The sequence below is a fragment of the Spea bombifrons genome, chromosome 4 (assembly GCF_027358695.1).
Source record: "Spea bombifrons isolate aSpeBom1 chromosome 4, aSpeBom1.2.pri, whole genome shotgun sequence".
Taxonomy (NCBI): Eukaryota; Metazoa; Chordata; class Amphibia; order Anura; family Pelobatidae; genus Spea; species Spea bombifrons.
Window position 1 is genome coordinate 46,090,674 of NC_071090.1, and position 16,568 is coordinate 46,107,241.

The 16,568-nt window shown below is 37.5% G+C and overlaps 1 protein-coding gene across 1 annotated transcript; it reads left to right on the forward strand.

Annotated features, from left to right (window-relative positions):
- The first annotated feature begins 961 nt into the window (after positions 1–961).
- Positions 962–16,365, forward strand: CAND1 (cullin associated and neddylation dissociated 1). The gene is made up of 15 exons (XM_053462603.1): positions 962–1,479; positions 5,603–5,746; positions 6,116–6,270; positions 7,344–7,467; positions 7,783–8,039; positions 8,136–8,241; positions 8,920–9,065; positions 9,970–10,262; positions 10,644–10,785; positions 11,487–12,980; positions 13,723–13,818; positions 14,455–14,624; positions 14,723–14,887; positions 15,090–15,197; positions 15,686–16,365. The coding sequence occupies exons 1-15, from the start codon at positions 1,412–1,414 to the stop codon at positions 15,908–15,910; spliced, it is 3,693 nt and encodes a 1,230-aa protein (XP_053318578.1). The 5' UTR covers positions 962–1,411; the 3' UTR covers positions 15,911–16,365.
- Positions 16,366–16,568: the final 203 nt, after the last annotated feature.

A 16,568-nucleotide genomic window follows, 5' to 3' on the forward strand; every position in this document is an offset into this window, starting at 1 on the left:
TTTTCATCATATTTTTTTTTTTTTTTTTATAGGAAATTAGAAGCTATGATCCAAAAAATGGTATCTGAAGAAAGCCCTACCTGAAAAAAAACAATATATAACTTGTGTGGGTTCACTAACTGGGTGAGGAGAAAACTACAGCTAAACACGAGCACCACAAAAGTGTTAAAACATTTTTACCACGGCTAAAACAATTACCACGGCTACTACAGATCTATAAATATTTTCAAACCTTTACTTTACGTATACTGACATTTTAAGGCTACAATGAGACTCTTCATCAGGATCCCGGGTCACATTTGAGGTCTGGGCTGCCATATGCAGAAATGCAAAGAGGAGCAGGAGTAATAAAAAAAAACAAAGTTATTGTGATGTTCATTGAATTAAAAACATACCGGGATTAACTTGTTATTCACTTCACAATGCAAACTAAAACATTAAACATATAAAGAAGATAGTAAGATTCAATTTTATTTGTGCCATACCCTTTGAACATATGTATTGTAAGGTGTGCTGCGTACATTGTTGGCGCTATATAAATAAAAGATAATAATAAGAGGGTTATTTACTAAACAAGGACTTTGCATTTGAGTTGCATTATTTATTACAAACGTCTATGAAGACAGACGCTTTCCAGCAAGAACATTATTTTAGGTCCTTTTACATTGTAGAGTTATATAAAGGAAGTCTATTGAGACAGTCGCTTTAACTATGCATTATGTAGGGCCAGCTCAGTCCACCTCTGAGGAGAAACTTGCGAGGGTTGGGGCTCCATAATAAAGAGAGAAGTTTGACCTTTGAAACCGCAACAGCGCGATATGATGTCCAACGCGCCAACAACTTTCCATTGTCCACCAACCAAACGAAGAGAGCATGCTGATTGGCTATTGAGCACGTCAAACACCAAACCCCGCCTTTGGGTCGGTAATGTCTTAGACGGACTGTCACACAGTAGCCCTCGAGTAACTGACAGATGGTTTAACCTATCACATGAGAGAATCCATCTCACGTCGGGGCCACTGGGTAGACGTCGTAAACTTTGACTTATTCGACGTGCTTAGATTCCGCCTTCTTCGTTACTGGGCTGTATGTGGGTTTAAGATTAAGAAACTATCCCGCCCCTCGGAGGATTCCGCTTAGACGCTCGGCGGGTACTCGTTTTGTCTAGCCCTTCCTCCTGTTGATTTTTTTTCCAGTGAACGGGCGGATCTGGGAGGGGATAGGCCGGGAACGCTCACGTACAGCGAGGAAGGGTCGACCGAGTGCGCGCACCTCCCCTCCCCCTTCCAAGCCTCCTCTGCGAGTCTGGCTTGTAGCTGCAGCTGGACAGGTGGGACCTCAGGCGCGAGGCTAGGACAGGAGCTGGGCAAGAGCACGAGATACAGCACCGGAGGCAAAAGCAGCAGCCACAATGGCCAGCGCCTCGTACCACATCTCCAACCTGCTGGAGAAAATGACGTCCAGCGACAAGGACTTCAGGTGAGGCCAAGTGTCAGTGGCTGAAAGGGGTGGTCATACTACCCCGTATTTGCGTGGACTGGGGTGTGTGGTGTGACTTGGGCATTGATAGGCGGGGGTGCGGCCTAGCTGTCACTGTAACACTACAGTATGGCAGTGTGCACAGCTAGGCCGCGGCCGCTACCTCTATAACGTGTGGATACCCCGTATTAACGGAGTGTCCTTATTTGGGAGTATGATACGTGGAGCAGTTAAAACATAATAGCAGCTAACGCTTGGCATGAAAAAGCCCTTTGTGAGGCCTGCCTAAGTGGCTGGTAGAATTTGCATGGCCTGATGCGTTTAGCTTTGTTATCTTTATTTCATATATCGCTGGCGGTCTTCTCAGCACTGCACAATGAGAAAAGCAGAATATGTGTTCCTTGTATGTCACTCACTATGGTGGAATTGTGTAGCTTTGCAAATCTTCTATTATACATATAATCTATTTATATATATATATGTATGTATGTATATATATTTGTGTGTGTGTAATGTAAAATGAAAGTTGCCTGTGGGCAGCGAAGATTGTGAAGGTCTGCCACTGATTATAAAATATCACCGCTCTTAAGAAGAACTGTAATTAGCTGTATGTACAGTCCTGCATGTTCTAATGTTGTCTTGGCTTGCTGCATTATTTTGCTGCCTGGCTTATCCAGTGTTTGTGTAGATCGGTTTGGCTCAGTCTGTCAATTCTAGACTTGTCCTACACCTCGAATGTATGTACTGTAAGAAGCGCTGCGTAAATTGGTGCTATATAAAAAGATAACAATAATGAGTCCCATATAAATGCAATGAAAAAGTCTTGCTAACAAACGGGTACCATGCTTATGCTGTAATGTCGTTATAGCATTTTTTTTTCACTTGAAAGTTTTTTTTTTATTGAGATTTTTGGTGGATAAAGTGCAGACTTCTAGCTCAGTTATTGGCATCTGAACATGCAGGGAAGAAAAAGTAAAATACACTTCATGGATGGCTCTGGACATAGGCTTTTATTGGTCCCGGTAACATGACTCGCGACATAGCAATAGAGTAAATAGTTTGTTGGGAATGAATTTTAAATTATGTAATGCTAAGCAAGAACCTGCTATACCAATGAGACCCTCAGTGTGTTTTGTGTGCCCATGATCTGGGCATGCTGAGTCACCCTTATGGAAAGTTGGTATTAAGTTATTTTTTTAATTAGTACATCAGTTGAGGGGACCTCGGACAACTGTTGAAACAAGTATATTAGTTCTCAAGCGAAGTCTGGCTGTAGGTGCACATAATTACTGTTGATACTTTGGGGCACACAACAGAAGCTTGCGGACAAGTTCAGCATGGTAAGTCATCAAAACTCCAATGAGCTTCTCCGGGAAGAATTGGTAAATTGGTCTTGACTTAGCCTTAAAGGGACTGTTTAATGTCCCTGAGAGTCCTACTAAAGAAGAATGTGTCTTAAAGTGCTCTGTAAGTGCTTTGAGCTGTATTCTTCAAGAAACCAAACAATTTACCTGAAGTAGAAGCTGCATCTGTCAGCCTCCTCAGTTTTCTAACTCTGACCACTGATTGGGTGGCTGAAGTGTAGTATATAATGTGTGGAAAAGAGGATTATGAAGACTCCATGAAATTTAAAGGGACTGTGCAGGTATGCTGTGTGTAAAAGTTCATATGATTGCTGAAGTGTCCATTTAAGTTGAAAACTGCTGGTTTTCTGTACATACTGTTAAATAGTTGCTTAAAATGTCATTAGGCTCTAAATATGTGTATCAGGAGTGCTTATGTGGATTATTTCTAAAGTGAGATGGCCCTAGGGTATATTGTTAGAATCTTTTTTTTTTTGCCACACCTGGAAATTGAGCATTTAAATATTTTACGCAGAGCCGCTATGTGCTTCTTCATGTAAGCTTTTTTTTGTTGTATAATATATTTGCTGTTGCTCTATCATATTGCACTGTGTTGTACACTGAGGTCATACATACATACAATGACATGTTGAAACAGAAGGTGTGGAAGCCGAGCTTACAATCTGTGCATTTCTAACTCGGCCGTAATGTTTTTCTCCTGATTACGTGGTTATCGTTTTGTATACCAGCAATTCCTAAGCATTTCTTGGGTTAATCCTATATTATAACATATCTAATACAGAAATTAGGCAAAAAATATATTCATATGGCTCATCCATTAATTCAATTCAGCTTCTCCAATCCTTTGCTGCATTTTTGGTGCATCGCTGGAGTACGGTGTACTGATCTATTTGCTAAGAAATGGACTGTAGATTTCCATTGGGGTGTCATTTACTGTGAGATCGACTCAGCCATGTGGACTTTTATATTATAATTTAATGGGGCAGAAGTGTGCTGTCAAGAGCCTTTTACAAATATAATATCCGCTCTTTATAACCATATTTACAGCCAATGTTTTTTTCCCCCGACCATCAGATGACCATAAGAGCCCTCTCTCCTTTCTGTACCGGTATTTCTAGAGTGAAACACGTATAATAGCTCAATGGTCCCTTTAAGTTTTCATGTTGTGCGTTTTGCAAACGCATGAGGTATTACGTAGACCCCCCACATATGCATTAGGAGGCGATGTGTTTGGAAGAGAGTATATACGGTGCAGAGAGAAGCGTTCATAGTCAAACTATGGAGTTCTGTAATAGGGCTGCCTTTTCTGTGTTAGATAAGTGCTTTATTTTTTGGAAGAATGCAAATTAAAGTGCTTACAGAGTAAGCATGCATTGTTATTTAGCGGATGCGGAGAGCATAAACTGGCTTTTTTTAACATGCACATTTTGTAGTGGAATATCTTAAAATTCATGATTCTTTTTTCGTTGTTGTATCCAGATGTGTAATGGGTTTTAACATGACCCCTTCTATACAGTTGGTGAAACACATCTGCCCAGCAATGTGCATAAGCTTTTACTCCCCTCTAGCATTGGTTTGCATTAGATCGCTTTTCGGCCTTTTGGCTAAGATCAAGTGAGTACCTGTGAGCGAGGGAAAGTTTTGGTCCTCTGGCCTTAGGACTGGGAAAGCGTGAAGCCCCGAGGATGCTTTTAGGTCTCTGGTCCGGGACGGGGCGCTGTGTACAGGTTGAAAGTGTGAGGTTAAGCGCACTTCACTTTTTACGTGTCACATGCCGGTGAGCACCTTTTATTTTTTGTCCCAGCCTTTTGGCTTGGTGTACGGTGCATACTGGAAAAAAATTCACACCAACCGAAGGGCTGGGGAATCCTAGGGGAGCACTTTTGTATATATTTTTGTTTCACACAATTTCACTGTTTTTGGCAGAGGGCATGTGTTTTTCACTTTTTATATTTTGATTTATTAATACAAACTGTATGACGGCACAGGGTACGTATATGAACACTGAAATGCCATGGTGGAGCCGAGTCCCCTAAAAGGTCTGGTGTTTAGGTAGCTCTTCTGAGCGGCACCCCTTCCTCCAATAGAGTATTTCAGTGCCTGGTGTCCACAGTGGGCTTACAGCACTTGGCACTTTTTATTTTTTCTTCACAGCGAAGCACTGACCTCGGGGGGCTTAAATAAATAAAAAAAAAAACAGCTCTAAACAGACCCTCACAGAGTGCTTTGTGGGGTATTTAAAAAAAAAAAAAAAAAATACTGTCTGCGCTTCTTGCCTTAATAAAGTTGGCAACAAATATATAAACATAATATTAATGAGAGGTTTTGGTTATATGAATTGGCCAAAGCATAATTAAGCTCACCCGCCATGTGGCCAACTTTATTAGGGTGAGAAGCGCAGACAGTATTTTGTTTTTTTGTATACATTGTACAGCCAACACACTGTATTTGCAGCATGCTCACACTGTTTGGTAGGCCTCATATTATACATTTGTATTATTTGAGCCTGAGACTAGCTTAGCGCACCGACATTTTTTCTTTTCCCCCTTTGTGGGGTATTTGACTATTATTAATTTACCAAATTATATATGTCTATTTGTAACGTAATTGCTTATCTTGTCACAAATTGTAATTGTGCTATGTAATCTGTTTGCTCTCTATTTGTAAAAATGCATCATAAATGGTATCTGATGTGAAATGCTATGTGGTGTGTTCTGGGAACATGTTTTCATTAATATTCTATTAACTGTGCATTTTAGATTCATGGCAACTAATGATTTGATGACAGAGCTTCAAAAAGATTCAATCAAGCTGGATGATGACAGTGAGAGGAAAGTGGTAAAGATGATTTTGAAACTCTTGGAAGATAAAAATGGTGAAGTGCAGAATTTGGCTGTGAAATGGTTAGTAACTTTTATTGCGTATTTTTTCAGTTGCCTAAGATCATATTTGCTTTTGTTTATCAAGTAGTAAATCTTTTTAAAGCCCATTCTGCTCTAGTTTTGTATGTCCAAGGCCAACCCTGCAAAATTGTTAACTCAATGAGGGGTGATTCTTACTTTAACTAAACTCGCTTGAAATAAGAAACACATTTCAGTTATATCATACTATCTGATGTGCTTTCCAATAATGTCATCAGCTTTTACTATAAATCTGTAAAATTATCCTCTGCTATCTTCAGCTTCACAATGACTTCATAATTTTTGTTTTTTTTAAATCAATAACTATCTTAAGTATAATAAAATATGATTTTTTTTTTATTGTTCTAATAGCCTCGGCCCTCTTGTTAGTAAAGTAAAGGAGTATCAAGTGGAGACAATAGTAGATACCCTCTGCACCAACATGCTTTCAGACAAGGAGCAGTTGCGAGATATATCTAGCATTGGACTTAAAACTGTAATTGGAGAGCTTCCCCCAGCATCCAGCGGTAAGATCTGCCTTCCTGAAAAAAATCTGTACTTTCTACAATATCAAAGAACTATTTATGTGTTTATTGAGGGGAAAAATATAATATTGATAGTCTGTGCATGCCCGGATTGGAGTAAGGCAATCATTAGCACATAGAAGAACTCTAGGTGTTTCTTAGCATATTGAGTAAATGGCACTTTAGAGTCCTCATCGAGAATGCGTTCAAAGCTTCAGTGCTCCTGACTTGTCAGAAATGCTGTAGCAGTTATTAAAATGTAATTATATATATTATATAAGTTTCTAGATATTGCTTCACAACCCCCCCCCCCAAAAAAAATAGCTTAGAAACAAATATCACACTACACTATTATAAAGATACTTGCTTATTGGCACCAGACAAATCTACTTAGCCACAGGTGAGAAAAATAAGCTGATATTAAACAAGAAAGAAGTTTGCTGTAAGATTTTAGATGACTCGGCTTTAGGGAATTTGCAACCCAGGTTTAAATTGGGACACTTTTATTGATTTTTAAAATTTACCCCCATTTTCCTACTCTTCTGTTCATGGGAGTGCATTGGCTTATAGTGCTTGAAGGGATTGCTACATTAGTCCATTTAAAATGTTACTTAAAGTGCCCTTTTCCCAAACTGAGTTATCTTCATGCACAAACTTTATAGCTTCCTGTGTGGTGTATATATAATCACTCTGTATTTTATCTACACCAATTTAGTTTGATGCTAGGGAAAATTGCCACAGTCTCTGGTTTATAAATGTCATGTTTTGTGCATATGTGAGCTTTGAGAGAAGAAAAGCGAGTTACCTTCTGCTTTTAAAAAGGCATGATGTGTGGTGTGCTATCAGGGCAACTTCCCTTGTGTATTTTTGTTTATTTGTGTGTTTGCTCAGCTCACAAACGTGTAGAGTTTATTCAGCCCTTTCCTTGCACAGCCTAATTAACCAAATGTCCCATAATGTAACAAGGCACAGTTATTTGTATATTTTCTATGCAGTGCTAAATAAATATCCTTAATATTCCAAAATAGGACACACTAATGTTTATGGTAAAACATTATTTTTATCTGATTACACAGGATCTGCTCTTGCTGCAAATGTTTGCAAAAAGATTACTGGACGCCTCACAAGTGCTATTGCAAAGCAAGAAGACGTGTCTGTTCAGCTTGAAGCCTTAGACATTATGGCTGATATGCTTAGCAGGTAAGCACTGCACATTTTTTATAAACTACAACATTTTTTTTTTTTTCTTTTTGCCTAACTTTTTAAAAAAAATGTATTTAATGCTCACCATGCTCACCTAGTTTTTACATACTGTTATTTGTGGTATTTAAAAACAAAGCCATATAAGTGAATATTTGCCCTAATCTCTGTTGTACATCTAGGTAGCAGAGGAAACTGTGAATATAAAGTATTTTTGTGTGTGAATACCACACATAAGTTTCCCCCAGAATTCATAATTAAATATCCACCATTTGAGAGACTGCTTTCTTGAGATTGTTTTATTTTTCTTCCTAGACAGGGTGGACTTCTTGTTAATTTTCATCCTTCGATTCTAAGCTGTCTGCTTCCACAGTTGACAAGCCCAAGACTGGCAGTGAGAAAAAGAACCATTATTGCTCTTGGCCATCTCGTAATGAGTTGTGGCAATATAGTGTTCATTGATCTAATTGAGCATCTTCTGGCAGAACTGTCTAAAAATGATACCATGTCTACTACTAGAACATACATACAGTGCATAGCTGCAATTAGTAGGCAAGCAGGACACAGAATAGGTAAGACCGTAAGCTTTTTTTTTTTATTTATTTATTTTTAATTATACTTTTTGTATATGTTGGCTATATGACCATATTCTAACGCTACTCTTCTAGGTGAATATCTGGAAAAAATTATTCCGCTCGTTGTTAAATTCTGTAACATTGATGACGATGAACTCCGAGAATACTGCATTCAAGCATTTGAATCTTTTGTGAGAAGGTAACATTTACTGTTCCCTAATTGCATAGGATCTTTCTGATATCTAAGATCTGTTGGTTATGGTCTTTGATGAAATTTGCTAATCTCGGAGTAGTTGTGTGTAGGTAGACAATTCATTTAATTGTGGGTTCGGTTTTGGAATATTATCCCTATGCTCCTTGGTGGATTTTATATTTAATTTAAGATCTAGCTTTTTGTTAAATGTATTGTGACGCCGTAGAGCAGAAGATTTTTTAAACAGAAAGTAAGAAATTTGTAATGTAACATGTAAACAGTATCAATCCTGACACGTTTCTTGTGCAAAAAGGGCCTAATCGCTCTGCATAATTTCAGTTCGTGAAATTAATATAAAATTTCACCAACTCTGCTTTTACAGCTAGCACCTTTCCTGCAGTACATATTAATCCAACAAGACTCGGTTGTAAGAATTCATGGTAGCTGCTGACCTTCTTTATTCCTTTTAGTATCTAGTGTAGCTGTGGCTTCTTAATAAACACAAGTTGCTTGTTTAGTGAGGGGTCTGGCGTTTGGAGATTGTAGAAACCTCTAATTTTGAATCTTAAAAATTCTGAAATGCAAGTAAAAAATTAATGTGGTGTTTTTAGCAGCTTTATTCAGTGGAAGAACTTGTAAAATCTTTTCAGTTTGTCTAACCAAAATAACTTTTTATATATATAGATGCCCTAAGGAAGTATATCCACATGTGTCTACCATAATAAACATATGTCTAAAATACTTAACATATGACCCTAATTACAATTATGATGATGAAGACGATGATGAAAATGCAATGGATGCTGACGGTGCTGATGATGATGACCAAGGTACTGCTTAGTGTGTTGTCCACAACTCAATTTTGTTTGTGTGAGTGGAAGAAAAGACAGCTGTGCAGTATACTTAAATCTTGTGTTATTGCAGTCACAAAATCAGTTCATTTAAGTGTGTTTTTTCTTCCTTTGGTAAAAATGTGTTGCTTATTTTTATTGCATGCCTTTTTAAGTTACCGTATTTCCCCATGTATAAGATGCTCCCATGTATAAGACGCACCTTAATTTTGAGGCCCGATAATTAGACTTCTATCATGCCCAGGTTCCAGGATGAGTGTGATGTTAGCTGTGCTGGAATCTGGATATACCTGGGCATGATAGGAGTATTATTGCTGTTAGAAATCATGTATATTTAATATAGAAATCACACGCCTATCATGCACAAGCAGCCAACACATGCACATCACTTTCAGTTGCTCGAACTTCCCTTGTCCTGCCCAGGGGAGCAGGAACGGAGCGGAGTCATGTGATGTACATTCACGCGACTCCACTGGATTCCTGTGTCTCCTTGACAGAACAAGAGACACTGCTGAGCAATACAGAGGTAAGCAGGGGAAAAAAATCTACAACCACTGTATAAGACGCACCCTGTTTTTACCCCCTGAGTTTTTCGAAAAAACATGGGGGAAATATGGTAATACTCTTATAGTTGATACTGTTTGTTACTCTTCAATCTTGTTTCCGAATATAACCATTTGCCTGTGTTTCTCTATTTTTAAAATACATTTCCACCTGTTGCATTTACCTTCATAAATGTTTTGTCAAAAGTTTGTCTTCGTTTAAGACATTTACATTTGTTATTTAGCATTTGGAATGTTTGAGTATGTAGGATTCTTGAACATGAATGCAAATGTCAGTAGAACTGTATCTCTTCATAAGCATTTTTCCCCTTCTGTACTAGGAAGTGATGATGAATACAGTGATGATGATGATATGAGTTGGAAAGTAAGACGTGCAGCTGCTAAGTGCTTGGATGCTGTAGTCAGCACTCGTCATGAGATGCTGCCAGAGTTCTACAAGACCGTGTCCCCAGCGCTAATAGCCAGGTTCAAGGAACGGGAAGAAAATGTGAAAGCTGATGTTTTCCATGCATACCTCTCGCTTTTGAAACAGACTAGGCCAGTTCAGAGTTGGCTCTGTGACCCTGATGCAATGGAGCAAGGAGAAACTCCTTTGACAATGCTGCAGAGTCAGGTCAGTAAGAAATGTTATGTTTTCCTCTGTTTACGCAAAGCCATGTTTGTCATTCCAGGTAGAAAACTGAAACAAAACTAAAACCGTATTAAAAAAAAAACACGTTTTTGTTTTTAGTTTCAAGAAATAAAACCTACATTCTTGTTCATAATACTCCAATATCATTCTGTCAAAATGGTAAAGAAGTCTTACTATTTCCATTTTGGTGGAAAATATTGTTGAATAAGGCATGTATTTGTGGGCTCAGGAGGCTTTACACACCGGGAAAATGAGGCCTGGGTGCGGGAGCTTAATTTGTTTAGGAATTCTTTAATTGCAGTTACTATGATAGTGTTTCTGTACCAATCCTTTTATTGACTAAATGTTTTACCCTTGTTTCAGGTTCCAAATATTGTAAAAGCCCTTCATAAACAAATGAAGGAGAAGAGCGTGAAGACTCGCCAGTGTTGTTTTAACATGCTGACAGAGTTGGTCAATGTGTTGCCTGGAGCTTTGACACAGCACATTCCAGTTTTAGTGCCCGGTAAGAAGAAGAAAAAAACAAAAAAACTTCCCCTCGGAGACCAGGTCAATTACTGTAGTTGTAGGTTACAACCTTTACAATTTATCTAGGGAAAGCTATTTATAATTGTTTCGGAACAATTAAAGGGGTGTATATATATATATATATATATATATATATATATATATATATATATATATATATATATATATATATATATATATTAGTACCACCAGCACTGCAATCCCCCTTAATTATATCAAAATCTCAATCCCAAAGTTAAAAACAGAAAAGGCATATATACTCGGAACAAGCGATTGACCATATGTGTCAAAATAAGTCCGATCTAGAAGTCTGTGCCCATGTAGTCATTCCACGTCTATTCCGTGTTGATAATAATGGATAACTACATGGACTTATGTATAAAGCTATGTTTAAGGAAAGCCATGCATCATATGGGAAGGCATAGTTATATGCCATAATTTATAAATTATATTTTCCCTAGTTATACATTTATACTTAAAGGTTCAAACGGCCTCTTCTGAGTCCACCTGGGTATTATTTATCTCATGGTTGGGTTAATCAGCTTAATCTTATTCACAAAAATTCTATGTAACCTTTTATAGTCAAAATGCAAGATTTTCATGTCTTACAAATGACGTAAATTGCACTTTTTATTTGATCATCACAAATGTGTAATTAAAGATATTTCTTTTTTGTAGGAATCATCTTTTCGCTAAATGACAAGTCAAGTTCTTCTAACCTGAAGATAGATGCATTATCGTGTCTTCATGTAATCCTTTGCAACCATTCTCCTCAAGTCTTCCACCTACATGTACAGGCATTAGTTTTGCCCGTTGTTATATGTGTTGGTGATCCATTCTACAAAATTACATCAGAAGCTCTCTTGGTTACTCAACAACTTGTAAAAGTAATTCGACCCCTGGACCAACCTTCTTCATTTGATGCTACTCCGTATATAAAAGATTTGTTTACGTGTACAATCAAGAGACTAAAGGCTGCAGACATTGATCAGGAAGTAAAGGAACGTGCAATTTCCTGCATGGGTCAGATCATTTGTAGTCTTGGTGATAATTTGGGTAGTGATCTCCCCAGTACTCTTCAAATTTTCCTTGAGAGACTAAAGAATGAGATTACAAGATTGACCACAGTAAAAGCTCTAACACTTATTGCTGGATCTCCACTGAAAATTGATCTAAGGCCAATCTTGGGAGAAGGTGTGCCTATTCTGGCCTCATTTCTAAGGAAGAACCAGAGAGCTTTAAAACTGGGAACCCTGTCTGCTTTAGATATTTTAATAAAAAATTATAGCGACAGCCTGACTCCAGCAATGATCGATGCAGTGCTTGATGAGCTTCCGCCTCTTATAAGTGAAAGTGATATGCATGTTTCTCAGATGGCCATTAGTTTTCTTACAACATTGGCTAAGGTATACCCATCCTCCCTGTCAAAGATTAGTGGTTCAATTCTCAAAGAACTTATTGGCTTGGTGCGGTCACCATTACTTCAAGGAGGCGCACTTAGTGCAATGCTAGAATTTTTCCAAGCTTTAGTGGTGACTGGAACGTCAAGTTTAGGCTATATGGACTTGCTGCGCATGCTGACAGGTCCTGTTTATGCGCAGAGTACTTCACTTACCCACAAACAGTCCTATTATTCTATTGCCAAATGTGTAGCAGCACTTACTAGAGCATGTCCTAAAGAAGGGCCCGCTGTGGTTGGCCAGTTTATCCAGGATGTAAAGAACTCCAGGTCTACAGATTCTATACGTCTTCTGGCTCTGCTGTCTCTAGGCGAGGTTGGACATCATATTGATCTGAGTGGGCAACTGGAGCTGAAGTCTGTGATTTTGGAAGCATTTTCATCTCCTAGTGAAGAAGTGAAGTCTGCTGCATCTTATGCATTAGGCAGCATTAGTGTGGGAAACCTTCCTGAATATTTGCCATTTGTGTTACAAGAGATAACTAGCCAACCTAAAAGGCAATATCTTCTACTTCATTCACTGAAGGAAATAATAAGCTCTGCTTCAGTAGCAGGCCTTAAACCGTATGTGGAGAACGTTTGGTCATTACTTTTGAAACATTGTGAATGTGCAGAGGAAGGAACCAGGAATGTGGTTGCTGAATGCTTGGGCAAACTAACTTTAATAGATCCTGAAACTCTCTTGCCACGGCTTAAAGGTTACTTGGCTGCAGGTATGCCACATTGCCTCTTCTGTTTTTCCATAACTTTTATCATGAAACAAGTGGCCAATTTCATGTAGATTATATGAGCTGATAAGAATGTTTAGTTGACTTCATGATTACCTTAGACAACAAAAGCAGTGTCTTTAGATGTTCTCAAAGTTATGCAAAACTGTAATCCTGAAAATGTTATTGCTTCTCTGTGTAGAGGGAATACTTAAACTACACATTTTTTAATCCATTTTATTTTTATACAGTTAAAGAAACAGTCTAATGTCCTCTACAGCCCCATTGACAAAAAGTATATGCTTTCGCAAAGGGGATAAAATTTGAGACATTCAGCTAACATCCGTACTCAAGTACATATGATGGCTGTGGTGGCCCTTTTAAGCAGGGATACAAATCTGCCATAACCAAAACTTGACCGCTTTGGATGCATTCCTTTCAGGGGACTTTTTTATTTGTATTTTTTTTTAAATACCTAAAGTAGATTCCTACCAATCTCTTTAGATCTGATTATGGGAGGTAAGTAACATTAACCTCCCAACAGCCCTCTCACACACACAGACATCAAGAGTAGGTTTGTGGATTTTGTCGTGTTGATGCTGGCAGCCTTGTTTTAAGTAATCTGATGTGTCCCGATTTCCTTCTAAGGATAGCTGATGGCTTACATTAATTATGCCTTGGTAATTGTGAAGCACATCTTGTATTGTGCTTTAATTGCATGCATGCTAAGCTCTACATTTTTCCCTAGGTTCATCTTATGCTCGAAGCTCGGTAGTGACGGCAGTTAAGTTTACAATTTCTGACCACCCGCAACCCATTGACCCGCTGCTAAAGAACTGCATTGGTAAATATTGTCAATATATCTAAAACATTTGATATCTGTTCTAGGAGAGGTTTCTTGAATACTTTTATTCTGCATACAATTTCTCTTTCTTTTATAATTAAATTGCTAAAGATTGTTGATTCCCTGGTTCAGGGGACTTTCATGAAACTGATCAGATGCTTACCCCTGTCACTTTAAGGCACCCTTGAGACATGACTTAATGTATTTATATGTGTATATTGGGTCACACTCAAAATACGTTATTGTGTGGGTGATGAAAATCTCTTCCGCGTAAAGATAAATAAGGAAGCGTTGCCAAACACTTACATTCACCAGGCAAACCTAAAGACCAAAGGTCTGTATTTTTTTTTATTTGAGGGCATAACAGTACCCACTCTTGGTCGTGACAGGTAACTTTCATACAAGATACACATCAAGTGTGTGTGTGTGTATGTGTATATGTATGTATGTATGTGTATGTATATATGTATGTATGTATATGTATATATATATATATATATATATATATATATATATATATATATATATATATATATATATATATATATATATATATATATATGTATATATATATATATATACACACTTTTATTTTTACACATTCAGTAGATCTGTAACTGCTTTTATTTTTAATAGGTGATTTTCTGAAGACTTTGGAGGATCCTGATTTAAATGTACGACGAGTAGCCCTTGTGACATTCAATTCTGCTGCTCATAATAAGCCATCGCTAATCAGAGATTTGCTTGATTCTGTGCTTCCTCATTTGTATAATGAAACAAAAGTCAGAAAGGAACTAATAAGAGAGGTTAGTCAAGATCAACACTAGCTTACCTTTTTGTTGTCTCACTGTCTTAAATGTCTAAACTTCACTCTATGAAGTGTTTCAACACGTTATAATTTCAGGTTGAAATGGGTCCTTTTAAACATACAGTTGATGATGGATTGGATATCCGAAAAGCTGCTTTTGAGTGCATGTATACGCTCCTGGACAGCTGTCTGGACAGACTAGATATTTTTGAATTCCTTAACCATGTTGAAGATGGTTTAAAGGATCACTATGACATAAAGGTATGTAAGATCATATTTCAGAAATTCTTAGGAAAGAATTCAGTGTGTTTCAGAAAATATATAAATGTTGTCCATTAGTTGTAGGAGTAATCATAATTTAGCATGCAAATGATTGAATTATTGAAAGTGTTCTAAACTTTTTTTAATATGTATTTTGGCATACAATAATATTTCTATATTTTTTTTTTCCCCTATCGTCTAGATGCTGACATTTTTAATGTTGGTAAGGCTCTCTACCTTGTGCCCAAGTGCAGTGTTACAGAGACTGGATAGATTAGTAGAACCTTTACGTGCCACGTGTACAACAAAGGTAAAATCCTTTCTTTCCCAACCTGTGAGAAGTATGTACTGTCTGTGTGCAGCTCAAGGGTCAAGTGCTCTTGGCGTGTACCTCCCTTCTCAAGTGCAAGAAGGCAACTATTTATGTGAATGCAAATTAGAGTTGAAATGTCATATGATATATATGTATATTTATATGCATTGAACTATTTACTTACTCGCATTGACACTTGAACCTTGAGCTCCCAGGTTGATTTAAAATACAATACATTAATGTATTAAGCATTCTACTGTAATAATTTGACTTCACTTTTAACGCAGACTATGTAAACAGCAGGACTAGTTTTCATGCTTATGTGGGATTTGCCATAAAAGCAGGGATATACCGAATGTTAAGAGAAATCTAGTAACCTCAAATGAGGTTTGTGAGGTATTTCAAATGTCCTTCCATTGATACTTCACATTTAGAAATCCTGTTAATCTAAATATTTCATTTACATTAAACATTTTCCTTTACAGGTGAAAGCAAATTCTGTGAAGCAAGAGTTTGAGAAACAGGATGAATTGAAGCGTTCTGCGATGAGAGCAGTTGCAGCACTTTTAACCATTCCCGAAGCAGAAAAAAGCCCTTTGATGAGTGAATTCCAGTCACAGATCAGCTCAAATCCTGAGCTCTCAGCCATTTTTGAAAGTATTCAGAAAGATACTTCCTCTGCTAACATGGAGTCGATGGACACTACATAAATGTTATTAGGAGAGACCATAATGTTGACCCATACAATGCACTGAAATTAACAGGTTATAAGTAAGGCAAGAGAATGAAATATCTAAATTTGAAGCTTCACGATGTTCCATTTTTCTCTACGTTTTAAGGAGACAGTTTGGCTTAATTCCATTGTTGCTTTTTGTAGCGTTTATTCCAGGACTATATATTTACATAATCCTAAAGTTATGGGGTTCAGCCATTTTAAAGATGGATCTAGCTTAGAACATACGGTGTGTGGAAATAACTTCAGACATTTTTTTTCCAGTAATGTTTAGGATAAAACCTGTTACAAATGGACCATGAACATTTTTTTTTAAATTCCATACTTCTCTTCAAGCAGGTGACCACATGTTTTTTTTTCTTTTGTATGACATCTCTTTCCTTTGTTTCTTTTGATTCAGATACATAAATGACTTCTGGCTTGCAGATCAAAGCCTTTGTAATATTTATTACATGGTATGTTAATGATTGGTTTAATTCCCATTTAATCTGGGACTCTAAGATTCTCTCCTTAATCTACACAGAGTTTGCATGACTGGGTTCACAAATATATAATGTTTGTAAAATAGCATGTCTACTGCAGCTGCTTAGACCTACCTATGCGGTTTTCAATTTAAAGAAGCGGCAGGCTTTTGT

Excerpts from the sequence above, each read along its gene's own strand:
- CAND1 (XM_053462603.1), top strand. The coding sequence starts at position 1,412 with ATGGCCAGCGCCTCGTACCACATCTCCAACCTGCTGGAGAAAATGACG. Across the intron at positions 1,480-5,602 it reads TCCAGCGACAAGGACTTCAG|ATTCATGGCAACTAATGATT; the intron begins GTGAGGCCAAGT and ends TGTGCATTTTAG. Across the intron at positions 15,198-15,685 it reads GTGCCACGTGTACAACAAAG|GTGAAAGCAAATTCTGTGAA; the intron begins GTAAAATCCTTT and ends TTTCCTTTACAG.